The 24,115-nt window shown below is 42.1% G+C and overlaps 1 protein-coding gene across 1 annotated transcript in view; it reads right to left on the bottom strand.

Annotated features, from left to right (window-relative positions):
- TOP1 (DNA topoisomerase I) overlaps positions 1-23,294 on the bottom strand; it is an 87,559-nt gene extending 64,265 nt beyond the window's left edge. The window contains exons 1-2 of the mRNA XM_052650418.1: positions 23,054-23,294; positions 22,692-22,716 (exon numbers count right to left, since the gene is read on the bottom strand). Of these exons, the coding sequence (XP_052506378.1) occupies positions 22,692-22,716; positions 23,054-23,086 (58 nt within the window). The 5' untranslated portion in view covers positions 23,087-23,294. The remainder of the gene's footprint in view (positions 1-22,691; positions 22,717-23,053) is intronic.
- Between the last annotated feature and the right edge of the window lie 821 nt (positions 23,295-24,115).

The following is a 24,115-nucleotide window of genomic DNA, read 5'->3' as shown; positions in this document are numbered from 1 at the left end:
GGAGGCAGTGTTTGAGCTAAGTCTTACTAAAGGCTAAGAGGGAGTTAGCATGGTTGAGGACAGACAAAGGGCATTCTTGGCAGATGAGCCATGAAAGCAGACAACCTATTATTGTCATTATTATTGTTGCTGTTGTTGAAAAACTGATCTCATGTTTGAGCAAAACTAAGTGAGATATACTTCCTGCCAGCTAGGAAACGCTAGAGTTGATTCTTATCCGTATATATAAGAATTAAAATCCCAGAGTTATATTTGATCTGTCTAAAGCCATGTGTCCCAAAAGCAGTTTCTTAAAAAAGATACAGAAACACTCCTACTGCTTGTAGCTTTACAGTCCTAATCCTCTGCTTACAAAATACCTAGGAATAAGAAACTTCAGTATCAAACAAATCCAGCAAAATTTGATACAACTGTTTTAAAGTACCTGAAAGGTGGCCTAATCCTAGGGTAACAGTGAAACTGCAGGTTTGGAAACCAGGTACAGAACCAGACCCAAGTAGCTAGAACAGCATCCAATGAGGTGTAAGATGAAGAGTTCACTCCTCACAGGGAAACCAGACACATATACAAATTACATGAAAAAGGAAGCCAAGCCAATAAAACACCTTGTTAAATATGTTCAAGAATGGGAATTCCCCAGCAGTCCAGTGGTTAGGACTTCACACTTCCCTTGCCAAGGACCTGAGTTTGATCCCTGGTCAGGAAACTAAGATCTCACAAGTCACTCAGCACGGCCAAAAAAAAAAAGTTCAAGAACGATGCTGTTAGAACAAAAGATCACGGTTAAACCCTAATGACAATCAGAGACATCACAGACAAGCACAGCATGTTGGAAGCAATCCCTGAAGGAAGCAGACTGTTTCAACAGAGTGGAGAAGATCTGATTCAAATCCTTGTTCTACTGGTGACTGTATAACCTTGGGGGAAAGTCACTTAACTACGGGGTCTGTAAGAATGCAGCATAAGTCAATGAGTAAGAGCTTCAAATATGTTCATTGACTTGAGACCTGTGATCTTGGTAAATTTACCTCTTTTATAGATGAAGAAACTGAGATGTAGAAAATTTAAGTGACCTTAAATAATTTTATTTCAAATTAAATCAAATTCTTTATATATGGTTGTGACTTCCCTGGATGTCCAATGGTTAAGAACCTGTGCTTTCACTGCAGGGGTGCAGGTTCAATCCCTGGTCAGGGAACTAAGATTTCACATGCTGCATATAAATTAATTAATTAATTTTAAAAATTCTTTGTGTGTGGTTGTAACAGAATTCTTGGCTAATCTCTACAAAATTCCAAGCACACTGACAACTGTCAACAAGGTACAATTATTACTGAATCTTCTGCATGATTAATTTATATAAAACTGAAATAAGCCTACCCAATCAGTCCAAATAACTTAAGGTTCAGGTTTTATACATGCATTTAAGGCAGCAATCCAGGCCCATTCACTTTGTCTGACCAGCCAATGATGACTAAAAGGCTATCTGCATCCAGGAAAGAGAAGGACTTAAGAAACACCAGTTAACACCCCCAGGTAGAAATATCTGCATGAGTTTAGCAGCAATCAGCAGGCAGCTAACAGTGTTGCCAAGTTTTTCCACCCAGGTTCTCTAATGCAACTACAATCCAACCCAAGCACTAACATTTACACTTTGTTAAGAGAGAAAAATGCTAAGAAATTGGCAACATTTCTGACCCTTTTAGCAACTATTCCATGATCATGGGCTTCCCTGGTGGCTTAGACGGTAAACAATCTGCCTGCAATACAGGACACCAGGGTTCAATCCCTGGGCTGGGAAGATTCCTTGGAGAAGGGAATAGCTACCCACTCCAGTATTCTTGCCTGGGGAATTCCACGGACAGAGGAGCCTGGCGGGCTACAGTCCATGGGGTTGCAAAGAGTCAGACTAACACAGTGATTTTAAGGATTTCACTTCTCCACCATTCTTCTAAATGATTAGGGTAATCAGATCAGTGCAGGAGAGAGACTCCTTTGCTTCCTTATAAACAAAAGCAGAGGTTTCTCTGGTACAGAGAAGGATTCATTGCCATGTTTTGAGGCAGACCTCTTTACATGGACTTTTGACAAAGGGTTTGAGACTTAAAGCAGTAACTGTATAATATGATGGGTTCTTCCTTCAAATATAGTCGTGTGGAGAGGATGGGAGGGGGGAATGCTTATTCAACCAAAAGATGTCTTCCCCAAAGACGCCCTGAAACAACAGTCAACCTTTGCTCAACTCTAACACAAAAATATAGTCAGTGCATTAAGAAAACAGACAGTGGAACGATTTGGGTGAAAATACTTGGTGAAAAAATTAATTTTCTAAAGGAGATATTTATCATATGCTCATTTATTAAGCCACTTCTATTGAGATAAGTCTTTGCACCTTCTTCCTCCTTGACCTTCAAATCCATGGATACCACTTTCTCAGAAGCTGGAGTTCAAACAAAATCTCTATTCTACACACACTCTACATCTAGTACATTCTAACATTTTAAGACTGTTTTTACTTAGGACAGATAACAAGCTGGTTTCAATGATAAAGACTGACATCCAGAGTGTGGTCAGTATCAGGGGTGTGTGAGAATCTCCTCAGCAACTTAATGCAAAACTAAAAGGAGTCAGGAAGGCTGAAAGTCTGTCACTGAAGAGGGGATGGGTTGAGGGGTAAAAGAATTCTACCCTTCCCTCTCCCCAACACAGCTGTCTAAATTCAGACTTGACCAATGTTGATGCAGCTTCAGTCCAGGAAACCTAGTCTGTGATCCACCTTAATGGGTGGCTGATTTCAATTTGTAGTCCATGGAGGAGTCTTTATTACTGTTTTTTGAAAACTTTTAATTTTATATTGGATGTAGCTGATTAACAATGTTGTGATAATTTCAAGTGGACAGCAAAGGGACTCAGCCATACAAATACATGTACCTTATCAATATTTTATACTGACTCTCACTGAGAACATTTCCAAAATTCCAGTGCAGAGTTAATAGCCTTTCAAAGTATGTAGGACGGAGGCTGATCTGGCTAAAAATTCAAAGAGCTCCAGATTTAAGAGAAAAATGTCAGGAGGATTCAGCTCTAAAGAAAATCCTTCAAAACTCAAGAATGAGAGAAGGGACTAGTAACATTTTCAACTTTTAAAGTCTAAATTATCAGTTGTTCTCCCCAGATGTATACTGTATATAACAAGACCTTCTGTCATGAACAGACTTGTTCATTATTGAAACTAATGGGGTTTCATTAGGGACCTCGTACTCTTAAGCTAATAACACAAATAAAAAAAAACCAGCTGAGAAGACAGCAGATGGAAAAAGTTTTTCTTCTTCTCTCCTTTACGAAACTGGAGTTTACAATATTCATCCATTCAAATATTTACTGAGTACCAACTCTGTGTCAGGCGTTGTTTTAGGTGTGGCAGTACAGCAGGAAACAGTGCCAAGTCTCTGGTCTCCCCTGAAGCTCCATAAAAAGCATCATAACCACCCCAACCCTTCCCAACAGCAGCAGCAGCTGTTAAGTAACTCTGAAAACGGGAAGTTGGAGGGGGGAGGTCTCCACAGTTGCCCAAGTTTTCCTTGGATACACCCCCATGATGTTCCACCATCAGACTTTAATTCTGCAACTGGAAAAGACCTCCATAAGAAGTTATGAAGGGACCTTCCCCAGTGGTCCAGGCTCCCAATTCAGGGGGCCTAAGTTTGATTCCTGGTTAGGAACTAGATGTCACATGCTGCAACTAAAAAGGTTCTGCATGCCACAACTAAGACCTGAGGCAAACTGCTGTTGTCATCCAACTCTGCGAACCCACGGACTGCAACACACCAGGCTTCCCTGTTCTTCACTTATCTCCCGGAGTTAGCTCAAACTTATGTCCATTGAGTTGGTGACGCCACCCATCCAACAAATTATAAAAAACAAAAAAGTTATGGACGCCAAGTCAAAGAAAGGGTCAGACAATCAGATGAAGTTGCCAAGTATTTTGCAAAGTGCTTAAGTTTTTGTCCTCAATATTCAATACTTCACAAAAGTCCATCACCAGAAACTTGGTAGTCCACTGCATTAAAAGACTGAGTCTTTTAATTATAGCATTTCCCATTTGTTTTTATCAGTTCTGCAACACAATTTCAAATTTTAAAAATGGATCATTTTCTCAAATGTCTACATAATCTAGAAGAAATGCCAGAAACTAACTTAAAAACACTTAAGTGAACCTATCTTGGTTCTGGAACATCAGCAACCCTTAAGATTAGTGTTCAGCTGTTGTTTCATGTCCTTGCCACGGAAGACACAACATGAAGCAGCCAACAGGTTTGCTTTAGGCTTCAATCTCATACAAAAAAAAGGGTTAAGGTCACAGGATGTTTTTCCTTCCAGTCCACTTCCGCATTTAAAGTGGACTCCTTTTATGCTTTTACAACACTACAATTACCTTAATCTGTCTTTTCAGCCCCTTCCTGTCTCTGTACCCTATTTTAACTTGTTTTATAACCTCCTCTCCCATCCTACTCCTATTATGCTCCTTCAAGTTCATCTTCCTCTCTTCCTCTGGCTCCCACTCCCAGGGACCAATTAATTGATTACATTAAAAATAAAACATGAGTACCATCTTTCTAGATTCCATATGCACGCATTAATATACAATACCTATCTTTTTCTTTCTGACTTACTTCACTCTGTATATCAGGCTCCAGGTTCATCCACCTCATTAAGACTGACTCAAATGTGTTTTTTTTTTAATAGCTGAGTAATACACCATTATATATATGTACCACAATTTCTGTAGCTGTTCATCTATCAATGAACATGGTTCCTCCATGTCCCAGCTATTGTGAAAAAGTGCTGCAAGGTGAACACTGGGGTACATGCGTCTCTCGATTATGGTTTTCTCATGGTGTATGCCCAGCACCGGGACTGTTGGGTCACACAGTCATTCTAGCTTTTTAAGCAATTTCCACACTGCTCTCCATAGCGGCAGGGCAGCAACGGAGATGCAGACAGAGAACAGACTTGCGGACACGGCGGGGGAAGGAGCGGGTAGGACGAACAGAGAGAACAGCGTGGAAACATAACACTACCATATGAGAGACAGGAAGTGGGAATTTGCTGTGTGACGTGGGGAGCTCAACCCAGTGCTCTGTGACAACCTAGAAGGGTGGGAGTAGGGAGGGAGCTGGAAGGCGGGTTCAGGAGGGAGGGGACACATGTGTATACCTGAGGCCGATTCATGTTGACATATGGCAGAAACCAACACACTACTGTAAAGGAATTATCTTCCAATTAAAAAAAAAAACAAACCTGCAATGTCATGACAGGGTCCTAGGTAACACTTATTTCTCTGCTCTGGTCTCAAAGTTTCTAATCTGTAAAATAACTTCCACTGATCTCTTACACTTCCAGTCCTAATAATTTTATGACCTTTAAAATTTGTTTTGGTTTAAAGAGATTAGGATATTAAAAATATATATATATAAATGCTTGAGAGCAGTAGTTCTCAAACTTTCCTGTTTATGAGACCTGGGAATAAGATCATCCTCAGATACGTCTATTTTAACACAAGGTCTCTAGGTAACTATAATCTAGAAACATATTTTGAAAAACTCTGCACTGTCGTTTCTTGGTCCTTTGAACAATGATTCATACCAAACACCAGCCGCTTACAATAATGGACAGGCTACTGATTTTCAGTTTCTATTTTAATTAGATCTCTCTGTTCCTTTAAAGGGCAGGCACAAGGTGCTGAGTCAGTTGCTGGGGATTTTTTTTTTAATTTACAGCTGAGACTATTGAGTCTCTACAATTGAGGAAGAGAGAGATTTTCACCTGTACTTTCCTAGCCCCTACCCTGAGAGGAAGAAGGAAGAGCTACATAAGGGATGACACAGCTACTGTAACTTAGACAAGGAGTAGGGTAGCAAGACTCTTTAGAGATTTTGTTGTTTGGACATCAGGGCAGAGTCATGCTTACAGATAGGTAACTCAAGTCCTGCCACTGGGACTCAGTTGTGAAGATGAATGACTACAAAAAAATGACTTAAAGCAGCCACAGATTGTATGTAAATGAGTGAGCATGACTACATTCCAATAAAACGTTATTTATGGACACTGGAATTTGCATTTCATATAATTTTTCTGTGTCATGAAATAGTAAATAATATTCTTTTTCTAAATTGAAGTATAAGTGATGTAATATTATATTAGCTTTAGGTGTATGTAATAAATTTTCCCCAACTAGTTAAGACAAATATAAAAGCCATTCACAGTTCATGGGTCATACAACAGAAGGCACAGTCTGCAGAACTCTGCAGCTACTAAACAGGGGCTAGTAACTATCCCCAATGCCCAGGCAGAGACAGTGCTGTCGTTCTGAAGTTCTGTGTGTAAGTGAATAGAATCCTCCAAGCTTTACCTAAGGCTTTTTCCTGAATGATATCCATGCTCAACCTGGCTCCCACTTCTTTCCTCCTTTCAAACAGCCCGTGAATGGCTATTATTCAACTTGATTTAAAAGTGGTTAAAATCGACTTGCTCTTGCAAACCTAGACAAAGTTAGTCACAAAAAGGAAAACTCTTGAAGAGGAGGCCAAGACTTAGCCCACTGCTAATTCTGCTTCTTAAGCAGCAAGCTAGTTAAATTTATTTATTCCCCTTGAAGTGAGAACAACATCACACTTGTTTACACACTCCTAACCACCTCCAGTAAGATTCCTTAGTAAACAGGCAGACTTCAGAGAGCCTTCTTAAAATAAGGGGGTGGTAAATCCCTGGTTAACAAAAAAGATCCTTCTCCTTGAGTACTCGGATAAACAGAGGTTTTACTGATTTCTGGGAGTAACTGGTTCCAAGCACAAGCTGAACTGCTAAAAAATAAATTATCCAGGGGTCTTTGCTGCACAAGTAGGCAAGCTTTCTTTAATAGGAAAAGGATTATACATTAAAGTGCAACAGAGCCTTCTAGTCAATGAAACTAGCCTGGTAAGGCTCCACTGTAAATGAAGGTAAGTGCTCTAAAAAATGCATTTCCTTGGCCTGGTACCACATGTACCATTACAACCCAGAATTCCTAGGAGGCAACTGAGTCACCCAGGCTCCCCCTTACCTTGTTTTGTGTTACATTTAAGAACTCAAGCAGTAGCATCAGACAGGTTTTGATGAGCCTCCCAGTTGTGTCGCTTAGTAACTCTCCAGCCTTGAGCCTCAGTTTCTTCAAAAGTAAAGTGTTCAAAACTCAACTATTTATTTCATACCAATTCCATTTCATCATCCTACACCAAAAATAACATCATAATTGAAGCTAAAGGTGAAGGAAATTGGATCTGTCCCTGGTCTTTAAGCAGTTTACTCAAGTTATTTCCTAAGACCTCACATGTTTACTATATGGCAGTGGTCAAGCCTACAAAATCCCACTTTGTTCCATCAGGCTAAGGCTGCCTGGCTAACGATGGGCCTACTTATAAGTAAGTCAACACTCACTCGCCATGTTCACTGTGAGCATGCAAATAACAGGAAGACCCTAAGTGGGGTGTAGAAGTTGTTCTGATCTGCTTTTACTATAAGCAACACGTGTGGTGAGTTAACATCTTGGGTGCTATTTGCTTGCCTGGACAATCTTAGATTCTCTACCACTTACAGTCAGATATTTACTTGTTACTGACTACAACTGAACAAATATGAATTAACTTCTTGGTATTCAATTCAGTTCAGTTGCTCAGTCGTTTCCGACTCTTTGTGACCCCATGAACCACAGCATGCGAGGCCTCCCTATCCATCAACTCCCAGAGTCCACCCAAACCCATGTCCATCGAGTCGATGATTCCATCCAACCATCTCATCCTCTGTCGTCCCCTTCTCCTTCTGCCCTCAATCTTTCCCAGCATCAGGGTCTTTTCCAATGAGTCAGCTCTTCGCATCAGGTGGCCAAAGTACTGGAGTTTCAGCTTCAACATCTTGGAGTTTCAGCTTCAACATCTTGGTATTGCAACACGCTAAAAACTTGCAATTTCAAATGACGTTGTAGGCTGAAACTAACCATTTTAAAGTACAGTGATCCATAAAGATATATGTAAACATAAGTTGGGCTTATACTTTGGGCAACACTTTGGCCACCTGATGTGAGGAACTGACTCATTTGGAAAAGACCCTGATGCTGGGAAACACTGAAGGCAGGAGGAGAAGGGCACAACAGAGGATGAGATGGTTGGATGGCATCACTGACTCGATGGACATGAGTTTGAGCAAGCTCGGCGAGTTGATGGACAGGGAAGCCTGGCGTGCTGCAGTCCATGGGGTCGCAGAATTGGACACGACTGAGCAACTGAACTGAAGTTGGGCTTCCCTGATGGCTCAGCAGGTAAAGACCCACCTGAAATTCAGGACATGCAGGAGACTTGCATTCAATAACTGGATTGAGAAGATCTCTTAGAGAAGGAAATGGCAATCCACTCCAGTATTCTTGCCTGGAAAAATCCCATGGACAGCAGAGCCTGGCGGGCCACAGTCCATGGGGCTGCAAAGAGTCAAACATGACTGTGCACACATGCAAATGAAGTTAATCTGTTTTGTCAGCTACAAAACAGACATGACTTATCTCACAGGGTTGCTGAGATAAAATGAAAATTTATTCAGTCCAAAGCACCTTAAATGTTCATCTCTGTGTAGCACTAAAAGGGTCAAGTAAAATGGAAAGCTGTCTGACCTTTACAACTGCTCTGGTAAACTCTACTTAGCAGTCATAAATACCCTTAGCATGTCACCCAGGATAAGGCAATGCAGACATACAGAAGGAAGTTCATTATTCAAACTCATAACACAAATTCATACCTGTTTTGGATTTTAAAGTTCCAAGAGCCCCAACCTCCCATATTCCAAGCAAAATCTAAATTCAAATCTCTTTACTCTTACCTAAATTTTATCTAGAGTTGTGCTGTCCTGCATGAAGCCACTAGTCACACGTAGCTACATTTAAGTAAAATTTGAAAATTAAGTTTTTCGGCCACATGAGCCACATTTCAAAGGCTCAACAGCTTCATATGGCCAGCAGCTACCATGTGGAAGAGCACAGATTGAGAACAATTTCCATCATGAGAGAAATTCTACTAGACAGTGCTAACTGAAAATCCTGAATCCAGGTCAACACCTTCCTTTCACTAGTAAAGAACATGAGGTACCACGCTGTGTGATTTGCTCATCACAGCTGACAAAACCAGGACTGAGACTTCCTTTGTCCTGACTCCTTACCTAGCACTCTCCTCTCCACCAGAGACTCCTCTGCTGGAGCCCTGTGGGGGGCCTTGGCCCTACATAGCAAGACACTATGCTATGTAGTTCCTTAAGGTCAGCAGAAGTTTACCTGGTTAAACTGCCACCTCAAAAGCAGGGCACTTCTGTAGAGCTCCTGGAGAATCAGAATCTCAGTGAGGGTCACCCAGAGGGCATTTCAATTGAGGTATTTGTCCACTAAGGCATCAGTCAAATCAGTGATTTTAAGTTTCAGGAGAATGGCAAGGAAGTCACATTTTACTAACTTGTCTTTGTTCTCTAAATACAAGACAAAGTGGTAATTTTTACCTTTGCCTCTAAAAGTAATTCGGAGGAGGCAATGGCACCCCACTGCAGTACTCTTGCCTGGAAAATCCCATGGACAGAGGAGCCTGGTAGGCTGCAGTCCATGGGGTCACTAAGAGTCGGACACGACTGACTGACTTCACTTTCACGCACTGGAGAAGGAAATGCCAACCCACTCCAGTGTTCTTGCCTGGAGAAACCCAGGGATGGGGTCGCACAGAGCTGGACACGACTGAAGTGACATAGCAGCAGCAGCAGCTAAAGGTAATTAACCAGTACAAGATCCTCAGGATGGTGATTCCCATTTCACATACTCTTCAGTAGTGAGTAACATTTCCACAAGGGCATCTCTGTAGTGAAAATGCTTCTTTCCCAGGGGGCAGAGCTTAAAAAGAAAAAAGGACTTGTCTAACCTGAAAATGTACCTTCTTGGGCCAGCTCAATTAGGACAGGCCCATTCCTGCAGCTTGTCCTCCTTTGCTTCTAGTAAGTAGGCCCTGAACACCTGGGAAGTAGTGAAAGTGACTCTAAACCTCCTGTGCTACACTGGCCCACCAGCTCAGCCTAAGCTGCCTTGTTTCCAAAGGGTGTGGGCCTCTAAGAGCCCCAAGTCCACACCTTGCCTGACCACAAAGGTATCCAGTAGTCACACATCCTATTACTAATTCAAACGAGGGGCCTTTTTGTCTAGAATATCACTACTGACTGTGCTTGAAATGCATTGTCAAAGTGTAAGCCTGAATATGTATATGCTCTTTAGAAGCCTTCCTGGTGCTAAATAATTGGCTCCTTTTTTGGTCCCATTATGAATTACTCCAAATTCCTAGGTGTATGAAAGTACGAAAATTGAGTAAGTATTAAGGTTCAGCTATGGGCGTTGTGAAAAAACAATGAACACTGTTTAAGAGGCTGAATTACTACAAAACTAATTATAGGCTTCATATGAATCAGAGTCGTCATCTGCTCAAGGTCACCCAACTACTGACAGTTGAAACCAAGTTTATCTAACTCCAAAGTCTGTATTTCACTGGTAAGGATGTGGACTTCGTCAACTGTCTTTCATTCCTTCTTAAAATGTGAGGCACAATGGGAGAAGGTGAACTTAAAATCTTACTCTATTCCATCAATTCTAAAACCTCAGTGTGTATCAATCACCTGGCTAACTTGTAAAACCTAGATGGTTGAGCCCTGGCTCCCGGGGTTTGGGACAGTAAGTCTGGATGAGGCCCAAGAATTTACATTTCCAGCAAATTCTCAGACAATGCTGCTGCTGCTGATCAAGAAACTGCACTTTAAGAACGAGTGCTCTATTCAAATCCTGCTACTTCAATCAGTGCCATCAGTAACTAAAGACCCCTAGTTTAATCCGAAGACAGTGAACTCCACAGGTTAGATCCCCAGCATTCCACTGAACTATTCTCCACTTAACCTTCTAAAGCCTGCCTTAACCATCCTAGGAATGTTAGTCTGAAAACCACCCCTCCCTCTTTGAGCGCCCCCTTAGTCACCCAATCTTAAAAGATGACATCAGGATCAAATAGCGGCTAGTTAACTATGGAAGCAGGAGGATCAGAAGTCTGATGAGACACATAGTTAAACAGCTGCAAAGTCAGTTAACTATCTCTGCTATTTATTTAAATGCTTGCTGAAAGGTAGAAGATATTTAGAGTGGGGATAAGTAACAAGCTTTTATAAACAGATTTGAACACACTGTTCTGGTCCCTTTTTAAATATTCTATAAATTTAACAGCTGGACCAATGTAGTAGTACCTTAATCAAATGAAACAAAGGAGACCTTAGCTAAATAAAACAGATCAGTTTCTCCAAAGGTGATTTATGGGTTACCTGTATTAAAATCATTTCGAACTGTTAAAAGGTATATTAAAAATGCAGGTTTCTCAGTAGCACCACAACAGAATCAATTTCAAGGCAAAGGACCAGGATTCTGTAGTTTCACTAAGCACTCCAGGTGATTCTTATGCAAATCAGCTTGAGAACAATGAAAAAAGTGTAAAGCTCTCAGTGTTCCTCAGGTGATCATCAACTAGTTGGTGAACGAGGAGAGAGGGAGGATCCCATTTCACAACTAAACATCTGTCAGAACCATCTGTATTGACCATATAAAATGAGACAGTGCTCTTGCCCACTTCCTAGTAAGTAATGGGCAAACCATGTAAATTTCTCCAGCCTATGTCTATTCCTCCAGAATGAAAAACTGGAAGAGAACAATAAAGGGCTCAGAGAAAAGTGGTTACTTGTGGCTTGGGTTTAAGTGTTGACTGCAGGCAGATTTCACTGGAAAGGAAACTGAGTATTAAGGCTATGTCTTCAACACTGAAACAGGCTCTGAGATGTTTCTAACCCCCAAGGAGTTTACAATACTTAATGCTTTCCTAAAAACAGGTAGGAAAATGGAGATGGAATACCAAATTCTAGCTTTCCCAGGTGGCACAGTAGTAAAGAATCCACCTGCCAATGCAGGAAATGGATGCCCTGGAGAAAGAAATGACAACCCACTCCAATATTCCTGCCTGGAAATTCCATGAACAGAGGAGCCTGGTGGGCCACAGCCCATGGGGTAGTGACTGAGCGTGCACAGACACCAAATTCTAAAGACTAAAGAGGTATTCCTGGGTAAAAAGGAACATTTTAACAGAACAAAACATGATTACAGACTTGTGGGAGAAGAACACACACACACTGAACTTTTTTCTGGGAAATAAGGTTGCTGCAGAAGGCCTTTAAGAAAAGAAATAAAGTTTTCAATAAATACACTGAGCAAAAATTTTTTTAAACTTTACTATTTATTTCGTGTCTTAAGTCAGGCAGTGTGCAGCCTGCATTCCCAACCAGGGATCGAACCAGAGGCCCCTGCATTAGAAGTTCAGAGTCTTAACCCACCGGACCACCAGGGAAGTCCATGAGCAAAATTATCTTTGTTTTTGTACAACAGCACCTAAAGGCGTGCATAGTTACACATGTGCAATCAGTATGGATTCTGTTTGATAGTCCTCTAGTCTTTTTTATGCAAACACTCACTGTTTTCAATCACTTATAAACATATTTCATCATATTGTACTTTAAACTATTCCCCTAAGAACTTGAGCTCAACACAAACTACCTGACATCTCAATTCCAGGAGTTAGCTCCAGTCCTAAATAAGCTCTTTAACATTTTCCAGACTATCCAAGGAAAATTTTTAGCCTCTTGTTCACCCAACCAAAATCTCTTTCCCCATAGAGAAAACAAGCACATTTCTGCTAATAGACAACTTCCCTGACATTCTGAGATTAGGAGGATGCTAACATCTGTAAAAGATTATACAGTTCTGTGGAAGTGCTGATTTTTATATCACACTGTACTTAAGGGAAGAAGGTGATTTGATTTTTAGGTGGAAAGAGTTAATTAATTACAGTCAAACCATCACCTGCAAGGAGATCAAACCAGTCAATCCTAAAGGAAATCACTCCCAAATATTCACTGGAAGGACTGATGCTGAAGCTCCAATGGCCACCTGATGCAAAGAACTGACTCCCTGATGCTGGGAAAGATTGAAGGCAGGAGGAGAAGGGGACAACAGAGGATGAGATGGGATGGCATCAGCAACTCGACGGACATGCGTTTGAGCAAGCTCTGGGAGTTGATGATGGACAGGGAAGCCTGGCATGCTTCGGTCCATGGGGTCGCAAAGAGTCATACATGACTGAGCGACTGAACTGAAACCATCACCAGCTGAATCTCTGATGAGGCCACCCTATCTGTCCTGGACTTCTGTACGCTAAGGGAGTTAACTGGGAGACCTTTCCTTTCAGAGCTGGGGTGTGTGGCCTTAGAGAGCTTTCAGTTTCAAAGTGAAGTGTAACAAGCCGGCAGATAAAGACTAGACAACCTGGGCTTCTCCTCCCTTTTTTTGTTTTCTTTCCTGGTTAACTAAAACTGAAAATTTTGATGTTAAATAGCAAGAACTACTGTTGCTGCATCTATTCCTGCAAAAGCACACTGATTGTAAGAATATGGCAGAGTAAATCTAACCTTTAGTCTCAATCATTTTTCTAGTGTTCAAATCACCATACATAACACTACTACGTACTTTGAACCTTCTCTAAGGAGTTTAATAGCTTTCGTGTGTTGCCCATGACATTTCATGGATTAACAAGGAGTAACAATAATAATGTCACAGAGGTAAAGAATCCGCCTGCCAATGCAAGTAGACGCAAGGGAAGTGGATTTGATCCTTGGGTCAGGAAGAGCCCCTGGAAGAAGAAATGGCAACTCATCCCAGTTTCCCAGGACTTTAAGTACCGAGTCTAACCTCTAAGATTTCAGTTCTCCAAATTTAAGAAGATGGTGATTTCACAGCCTTTATTTCAGGCAATGCAGCTCAAGGATTTAAACTATTTCAGGCAAATATATGATTAGCCATTGTCATATGAATCTCCAGCACGGAATGTGACTGTTTCCAGTCACTGTGGCAAATCTACCTGTTCAGGGAAATCCGAAAACTAATCTTCTAAAATTTATGCAAAACAGGTGTCTGATAAAAAAAATATAACGGAAAAGCCACAAAACTTAAAACTAGTTTATTTTTCTATTCCAGGTGAGAAAGGTATAATGAGTTTATAGGTATCCTAAAATTTTTTTTTCTGGAACAGTTACAAGTTTGGACACGTTTGGAAATCTAAGGTCCTAATTTCCCATTTTTTTTGTTAGGGAGAGGGAAAAAAAAAATCTCCTAGGATTGGAAATAAATGGAGACATCACTCTTTTTCACTGACAATGAAGCATTAGTTGCCAGAATGCACCTTCCATGCCCACTTACCCTGGTACAACAGGAGCCTTTGTACTGAGGCCCAATGAAAAATATGGAATCCCAACAGAGGAAGTAAGTATACAGGCATACAATTTACTAACTTCAAAGTATTTCTTCTGAGAACTCTATGCGTTTGTCTAGCTCATCTGTATTTAGTCACTACAGGTATTTACTTTCTAAATGTTTGAATAAATGAATATTGAAAATTAAAATTTCTATTTGTAATTAAATACAAAACTTTTAGTTTCAGATCTCTAAATACTGCCCCATCCCAACGGGAAAGAGGTGAAAGTTATTCACTGGTGAAGATTCTTAAACTGTAATTTATCTTATGAGAAACAAAGTGGTCTGCACAGTCATAAAGCCAAGGCAAGTCAGTACTCTCCTGAGTCCTACCCATCTCAGATTCACAGCAACACGATCATATTCAAGGTGCCCAAGTGACTCTTCTCTTGGGTAAAACCTCACAATACCCAAATTTTAAAAAGTGAAGACGTTCCCTTTGCTCGGAAGACTACTCAAGCAATCTTTGAAAAGGTGCTTCGGTGTTTTTTGTTTTTAAGGACTGTCAAGGAACTCAAAATTCTGTTGTAAGTTTTTACGTTTCCTAAAGTGAACCTCACATGCTATTTAATAGACCCAGTTTACAGGAAAAGGACTAAGACTCAGAGATTTAACTTGTTCAAAGACCACACTATTGAGCAGAAGTGCAAGAGCTCAAACTGAAATGTCCTTTCCACTATATTAACGGCTACCTGATTTGGCCAGGGGTGGGGGGGAGACCCTCCTGACCCAAGACTATTCAAATTCTAATCAGAGAAAAATTATATAAAAGAAAGAGGTGAAAGCTCTGAAGACTTTTAAACCCAATCCTATCTTTGACATGTTGACATACTGAGGGCAACAGAGCCATGCAGTATTATATTCACTTTCTCACTGGTTTTTTTTTCTTTTTTCCTATGTACTTTAAGAACCACACATTCCTGAGACGTTTACCTTTACAAGACTTTATCTCTGAGACTCTTTAAAATTAGACACTATGCTATAATTTTGATCCTACAAATTTATTTTCTCTGGCCTATCTTTAACTGAACATTAATTTTGAAGTCTGCTCCTGTTGTGACAGTTCCCTGACAATCTTTCTGATCCATGGTATAAGATCTCTTAGTCTAAACCTAGACATGGATACACCAACTTTTATTTTACAGGGATTGGTTAATAGAAGAGAGTCGCATACACCACGCAGTTTGGTTAGGTAAAGACTCTACCAACTCTAGTCATATGCTACTTACTGTTCACTGTGCAAATGTCAGAAGATTTAAAATGTTAACAGAGAATATCAGTGAAAGAAGGAAAGAGCCACCAACTCACTACTTCAAACCTAACATTCAAAATAAAGCTCCATCTCAGAGCAGATGATGTTTGATCAAAGTTTAAACTTTAAAATGTGGGCACAGAGACACCATCATATACTCATCTAAATCTGAGAAGTCTGTGAAGCATAGAAATACCATCCTTGTTTATAGATGAGAAAACAGGGGACAGTGGGGCAAGTTTCATAGTAAGAACAGGGACTTATCTAGACTTTTCTGATTTCTATTCCAACTTTCTATTTTACCACAGCTGTTCAAGGGCATAGTATTTCCCCACCGGCTCCCTCTTCATCACCTACACCCCTACTTCAGTAGCAATGTGATTCCAGTCTTAATACCATAGCATCTCTTGAAGATATAAGAGGTCTAAGCTATCTCTACCAGCATATAATTAAGGTCAGGCTATGATACCTCATTAGAAGCTTACCAACTACCACCTGACTGAGATTTCTGGAATCTGGGCCAACACAGTATGCTAACAAAAAGGGGAGATAAGAAGGTGTAAAAAGAAAAGAAAATTTCCTTTTTTGGTCTCTGGTTCTCCCACAAACAAGTACTATTTTCACTAAATTCAGACTTAATGAATACAAAAAAGTGTCTACCAGACTCTCAAAATTAGTTCCCTTCCTACCACTTACCTTCTGCTGCCCTCAGCTGACTGCAAAGAAATAACGGGGCTACCTTACAGGAGCTGGGTAAAGCTAGTCAATGAGATTCCCTAATCCACTGATCTTGAAATCTGCTAGATCAGTTTTCTGCCCGACCAGCATTTCGCCTACAAAGCTTTATAAATCTGAGCAGTCACATCTGGTAGCAAGCTTAAAATCTGACTTTTACTAACTGGCAAAAGGGTATATTTCAGTGTATTCTAATGTAGGAATAACCTTAAAAACTGTTTTTTTGTTTGTTTGTTTTGGTAAACTCCAAATAGCTAAGAATATCTCCTCCAAGGAAGGTTCCTGGCCTCTATCTTTCCTAGGCTGTGCTGAGAAAAATACAAGAAAATGTCATCATGCCCAGGGATCTATTAAACTTGTTCTCAACAGCAAAGACAAATCCTCAATTATGCTGATTGCTTAAACACCTTTCGTTGAAGCTTATCTAGTGTCTCAGGAATGCTAATGAACTGAGTTCTTTGGTTCCTTAAATCCACAGAAACGTTAATTTCAAAGGATCAGAGAGGAATTTTAACAGACTGGTAGAGATGCACCTCTACCCAAATCTATTGGAGAAGGCAAAAGGGAGTTGTAAATAAAAATATTCACCATACGTTTCAGAAAAATTCTCAAGAACATCCAGAAAGATAAAGTTGGCAGGGAGATAACTGAGTGGATCTAAAAATATGACAACAAATTCAAAACGAGTATCTACCAAAAAGAAATTTAAAACTTACATTACCAATATCTTTAACTAAAACTTAGAACATAAATGACAGATAAAGACACAATCCAAAAGTTGATAAAAGGTGGTCTTGCTTGATGATACTACAATCTATGTACCCTAGACATACACTTGAGTCACTTCTCTCCCACTGTGAAAAATATTTAGAATTTTTTTTGAACATACAAAATAAGTATCATTTTAAATAATATCTACATGCTACTAAATCATTACAGCAAACTACTAGTCATTTCCCACAACACTACCGAAATACCAGTAATATCTAACAGATACTCCACTATAAGCTTTTTCCCACCTAATAAAACCAAGGCTACACCCACTGTCACCATACCACTCCCTCATCTTTATCCCCCTGCATGGTACCCAGGCCCTACGCTATCAACACAGAGCACACTGCACACTGCCCCCACCTAGATAGGCAGGTTGTAGGGGGAGGGCAAAGGTTGGCAAAATGTTATTCTTCCATACCGATGGCCTCTATTTTAGATTTCCTACTTTAGCTACTGGCCTGAAGCCATGGGGATGGAAAGCTGCTACACAAACTTCAATTTACAAGGCATGGAAATATTAAAAACTTCTTTCAACTATTACTACTCAAAGCTTAAACACAAGCTAAAAGGTTCTTTTAAACACCATATCTCATTCACTTCTAAAGGACCAGATTAGGACCATCCCAAACTTTTTACCTTAAGAAGCCAAATTCTCCACTTCTTGCCCAAATGCCCTCATTTTGCAAAGGTAATGATTTCAGAAATAATTAAGGGGCAGTCAGATCATCTTAACTATGAGATACAAAAATGTTAAGTGAACTGACTCTCTTCCCTATCCAAACACAATGAATGGACCATATTCTACCTTTCTTTCAAAGACAGTTTTTTACTTCAGGATCCCACATCAAATACTCATTTCAAGCATTTCCACTGCCTCATTCGAAAGTAAATAATTACAGTCGAATCTACTTCTCCAAGTGAACCAAAAACTTTATTGGAGTTCAACATAGTTTCATATGGAAAAGATGCAATCCCTCACAAAACACCTCCGAAGAAATAACTTAGGATTTGAAGAAAATCAGTATTCGGCGCTGAGGATGGCAAAAATTGCTAAAGATCCGTAACAGAACATATGCACTCACAGCCAACTACTAACAGGCACAACTACAGTATGCCTGAAAGAAATACATCCAGAAAGCACAACAGAATCATTTCCCATATGATTAGCAACAACAGATAACTGCTACTATCATTAACATACAACACAAACATATTTAGATTTAACAGTCAGACTTTTTTTGCACCACTCCTTCACACACGTGGAAAATAAACAAAAAACCCCAAAGGCCTAATTTTAAATAAGCTTTAAGACATGTTAAGGATCTCTGGCATTTGTATAAATGATTACTAACTCACTGAGGTCCAGAATAAACTAATGGATTTCTCTTCAAATTCTCACAATTTCCCATTTTTACGCTGATGTTAAAAGACCCAGATTCGATTCTTGTTTTGCTACTATTGGTTAAAATGAGATTCTGGAACAGATCCTGAATTCCTATCTTCCATTTTACTTATCCAATAGTGGCTCAGTTGGTAAAGAATCTGCCTGCAACGCAGGAGAACCGGATTCAATCTCCGGGTCTGGAAGAGCCCCTGGAAAGGGAATGGCAACCCACTCCAGTATTCTTGCCTGGAGAATTAGATGGACAGAGGAGTCTGGTGGGCTACAGCCCAAGGGGTCGCCAAGAGTCGGACACGAATGAGCAACTAACACACACACACTTACCAAAAACAAGTATGGGTTGATTACACTAAGCAATATCACCTAGTTTTTACTTTTCAAACCATGAGCTATTTCCGATTTATTATCATTTTACCGGTAACTTTGGAATTTAAAATGTTTCTGAGTTCTGACATGTTGGTAATCTAAGAAGCACAGTGTTGACAAGCAATTCTGTTTCATCTATAAAGATTCTACAGCAGCTCACTAATTCTGAAAAGGTGCCCCCAAGGAATCTGGCTGCAGTGGCAGGAAAGACAACATTTTGCTTAAGTGTTTCCGGATAGAGTAAGAAGATGTGCCAGATTTCAGTTGATGGTGCCATCAGTTTGCTTTTTTAAAATGTGATGGGAATTTTCAGATAGCCCCATCATTAGCCTTTCCACCTGCTACCCCAACCAGTGCCCAACAGCACAGAAGTGTAACTATTAGCATCAAAAACAATTTATATTTAATTCCACCATCCAGTTTGAATCCACTAAACTAACTAGAACCAACACAAGATAATGTCAAACAATGATCCCATATGACATTTCTGAGAATAATCACTGATGTCTGATGAAACCAAGCATTATACTCTACTCATGCCAAAGAGGGAAGAACCCTACAACTCCAGAGTACATGGGCAAAAACTTCAAGCCCTTGAAATGGCAAAAGGACCACTGACCCCCAACCTGATGTTACCATTATCAACTCTAAAGACAGTTTAGCAGTCTGCTTAGTACTGTAGTAATGACTCAGCCCCACTTCAACTAGTGCTACCAACACTTAGAAAGGAAGTCTTATCTCTTAGACAAAAAGTAGTCTTCTCTTTCATGGTTTCTGCTCCCCAAACTCACAGCAATACTTTAAACATAAATGTAAGTATGTTTCAATAACAGATTTATTCCCAGCAATTGAGTATAGGCCAGAAGGTTCTAAATTCTACACAATAGTAACAGTTTCAATTATTGTAAAGAATGAACTCCAAAGGCAAAAAATCCTTTAAATCTTAGAGGATGAGGGCAGGCAAATGAGGGATTTTTGTTTCAACGTATGAAATTGGCACAGTCAATCTGTAAGATGGGTTAGGTCTACTTAAAATCATGCTTAAGCAAACTCTTAATACAAAAATCAGTAACAACTTCTCTGAGCATAATTAAACATTGATTTTTAAAAACTGTCTTCCATATTTACATAAATCAATCACTAGTTACCAGTGTATTACTTAACAAGCACACAGCTACTAATACCACATCTTCTAGACAATATTTACAAAGATAATACTCTGTCAGACTCTCAGTGCGGTGGGGAAGCAGTTACAGTGCTTCTTCTCATGAAGGAGCAGGCTGAGATAAAAAGTAAGCAAACTATCAACTCTTTCCCTCTTGCATTTTTCAGCTCTGTACGAAAGTAGAGATGTGCAGCTTTTAATTTTTTCATGCTAGAATCATATACAGACGGCTAAGCTTGTGAGCTCTGTAGTGCCCAACTCACTTCCCTTGGGAAAGTCAATAAATAGATCTAAGTCTCAGTTTCCTCTTCTCTGGAAATGGAGATAATAGTACCTAATTCGTAAGGGTTATTCCAAGGAAGAAATTAAACTAGCTGATCCAATGGGAAGAACTGATTGAGACTCATACCTGCCTGGCAGACAGTAAACATTCAATAAATATTTAGCAATTATTGCTGTTACAAGTGAAAAAACACATTCTAAAAGTTTGGTCTCTACAAAAATGGCAAAAATCTACCCAGCCTACAATCATTCACAAATTCAATAGTTCCCTGGTATAACCTCGGTGAGGTTATACACTACACTTTGTTTTACTACTGGATAGATTACTCAGCCCAGTCTGAGTCAAAAAGAACACTTCTCATGTATTAAGATCCTACTTTCCTCCAAGAGAGGTCAAAAGGACTTCTTCTATCCTCACCTGCCACATCCTTTCTCTGCTCCTACATCCCAAAGAAACCTGTCTCATACTGTGGCTTTCTGAACTGCAGGAGCCTCACCTCCCTATTTTAAAACTCAAATAAGGTTGGCTAAACACAGTTAAGAAATACCCCAAGCCCTGACACTCAGCACCTAGTCTTGCACAACACCAAGCTCAGAAGCTCCCTCCTCTGAGAAATCTCCCCACCCCCAGACAAAGTTAAATTCCCTAGTCACTCCCGCAGCATTTGGGGTACAGGTTTGCCCCAGCACCTACCTTAAAATTAACTAATTCTGTCTCCCCAAACAGACTGAAGGCAGGAGCAGCACTGTGGGTGCCGAGGGGTTCAGCTCCAGCACTAAACATAGTGCTTTAGCACATACTAGGTGCTCAAGAAATGCTACACTTTACCCAGATTCTCTCCTTGCAGATTACATCTCTTGCTGGATGCCCCATTTGGAAATCTGAACATAAGGTTGCTCTCTGTAGAGTAGGCTAACACCATGGACTGCTGATTACAACATCAGAAAAGCTAGTCAGCTTCTCCCATTGGAGAGGTTCCCGGAACCCAAATTCAACTGAGCAGGATTATGTACCATCAGCATCAGTGGGAATTCCCAGCACAGAAGTTACCTTTTCCTTCAGCAGAACTGCTGAAAAGCTCACAGGGTGAGCTTTTTAGTGGGGGAATCTTCACAGGGTAACTGAAGTGGAAATACTCAAAGAAAAAATGCCTCGATTTGGCTGAAAAGGGTTCAAAAACATAAAGATCTGGCAAAAGTCAGTTAGCTCTCAATTCCTGAAAAACAGCCACTTCTGAAAAAGAATGAACAGGAAGCAGGGGTGGGTACTGGCCACTCTTTGTTTCAATAAATAAAATCTTTTTTTTTCCTGCCCCACAGCCCACAAGAAATGGCTAACACATCAGGCCAGATGAGATGTTCAACAACCTCTCCTCTTGACAACTACACTAAATTACATTTCTAAAAAAACACTGCCTTAGGAACCTCAGCCCCACTGAAAAGTTCTGGTAATACTTTAATTAAAAAAAAAAAAAAGGAAATCAATATGCCTGAGCCCAACATTGACAATGGATGGCCCATAGAGGACTTGCAAACTTTCTGAAGGGAGGTACCACTACCTTTGCAAAGAACACAACTTGGGGAAAGCAACCTCAAAATACGAAGCACTCCACAAGGAGGGCTTTAGTTTTAGAGCCCCATTTCCTACCATAAACATCTTACTCTGGAAGGGGGAAAGAAAAAAAAACAACAAAAAAACCAACAGTTGCCGAAGGGCAGCTTTCATTCTGGAAGCAGAAAAGGAAACAAACAAGAGAAGCAGTAAGCAGGACAACCCCCCAAATAAAGTTCTCTTTGGGCAAAAATAGTAACAATTCAGGCTCGCACCCTTCCCTCTGGTGAAGTCTGTGATTTATACGGCTTTGCTCCGCAGAAAGCTCTTTCTGGGCAGCTCAAGGAAGGAGCCGAGGGAGGGAGAGAAAGACACACAGGCACAGAAAGGAGAGGAGAGAGAAAAAGAAAATGGCGCAGAGACTAAGTCCCGACTGTCGACAAGGCGACTTTCCCGGGAGGAATCCGGGCCCGGAAAGGCTGCCCGAAGCCCGGCGGCGGGCGACGCGGGGTCTCTGTAGCCCCCTCTTGGGATGGCCGAGATCTGGGGGGTCTGGGGTCCCCGGAAAAGGGGTCCAGAGGCGGCCCGAGGGGAACAATGGGGCCGGTGAGCGAGGAGCCGGGACTTAGTCTCTGGGACGCCATGTCTGTCCTCTACCCGGCTCGGGCCGGGCGCGGGGCCGGCGGCCGCGGAGTCTGGGGTCGGAAAGGGGGGCTCACTCACCATTCAGTCGGAAATCCGCCTCGATCTGGGGAGAGAAAAGGAGGGACCATGAAACAACAGGCACATTCACCCCGCGGGCGGCGGGCAAGCGCGCGCGGCCGGGAGCCGGGCCCACCCTGCGCCCCCCGGGAAGAGGGGGGCCCCCGGGAACGGCCTGAAGGGCCAGCCAGCACCCCCAAACTGTAAGTTGGCGGCTTCCGCCCAGGTCCTGGGGAGCCGACGTCCGCCGGCTGGCCGCCCCTGGCCAGGGGCTCTGGCCTGTCAAAGCAGCCGGGCCGAGGCCGGGGCCGGGGCCTCTGAGTCGAGGGTCGTGGAGGGCCGAGGCACGGCCGGGGGCCCGGGCGGGCCTGGCAGGGCCGTACCTGGGAATCGTTGTGGAGATGGTCCCCACTCATGTCGGCCGGAGAGGCGAGGGGCGCCGAGAAGACGCAGACGGTCGCGGCCGGCCTGTGCGGGCGGACAGGAGACACCCGGAGGCTCCGGGAGGCGCGGGGAAAAGGTGGTGGGGCGGGCTTAAGACTACCGGAACCGCTGAGGCGGCGACAGCGGCGGCGAGGCTGACTGACTGCCGGGCGGGCGGCGAGAGCAGACCCCAGCAGTTGTGTAACAGCCTAAGTTCGCATTTCGGCTCACGGCGCCTGCGCGGCCGCTTTTAAAAGCGACGTCGCTGACGTCAGAGACTCGCGGAAGGAGGCCGACGGTGGCGGGGCCCGCCCCTCGCGCTTCCTCAGGGGGGACCCGGCTTTGCATCGCAAGCCCCGCCCCTTTAGCCCTCGCGCGCCTCTGCGATTTGCATAAGGAACTACTCCTCCCACGGCCGCCCACCCAGAGCAACCTTCTCTTCCACTCCCAGCGCCTTTTCTCGGAACCCAGATCCCTCCCCTGGGCAGTGCGCAGGCGCAGCCGGGACACCGCCTCCCGGCCTGGGCCGGCAGCTCGGCCACGTGGTGGGCCTTTAAAGGCCGCCGCGGGACAGCGTCAGACCCTAGCCGAGCTGGTATCCCAGACGCTTCTGCATCTTCCGGGAGCTGCAAATACCTTGGCAGCCGGGGTCCCCAAGTTCTCACCAGCTATTCTTCGCTCGCTAACCAGAACCCGAGGCTGCTTGGAGGGAGCCTTTGTCCAGGCCTTCCAACTTCTGGATGATAGCACGCCCACTTCTTAAAATGTATTTAAATTGTTCAACCCGCCAAAGGTCTGGTTTAGCCCCAGTTTTCTGCCCGTACGTGTAGTCCCGAGTAACAAGAGGCCTGATTTCGTTTGTGCGTACTTCAAACATCCCTGAGCCAGGAATTGTGCTAAGAAAAGAAGTGGGGTAGGAGCCGAATGGAACCGAATCACCGGGTAAACACGACCTGACTGTGTACCCCGCTGTGTCCTTAGCGCGCTGCGAAGCATAGCGGGGAGAAATTGGAGAAAGAACC

This window comes from Budorcas taxicolor, chromosome 13 (assembly GCF_023091745.1).
Source record: "Budorcas taxicolor isolate Tak-1 chromosome 13, Takin1.1, whole genome shotgun sequence".
NCBI lineage: Eukaryota > Metazoa > Chordata > Mammalia > Artiodactyla > Bovidae > Budorcas > Budorcas taxicolor.
The sequence above is the reverse complement of the archived record's forward strand: the minus strand, read 5'-3'. Positions and strand labels throughout refer to the sequence as shown.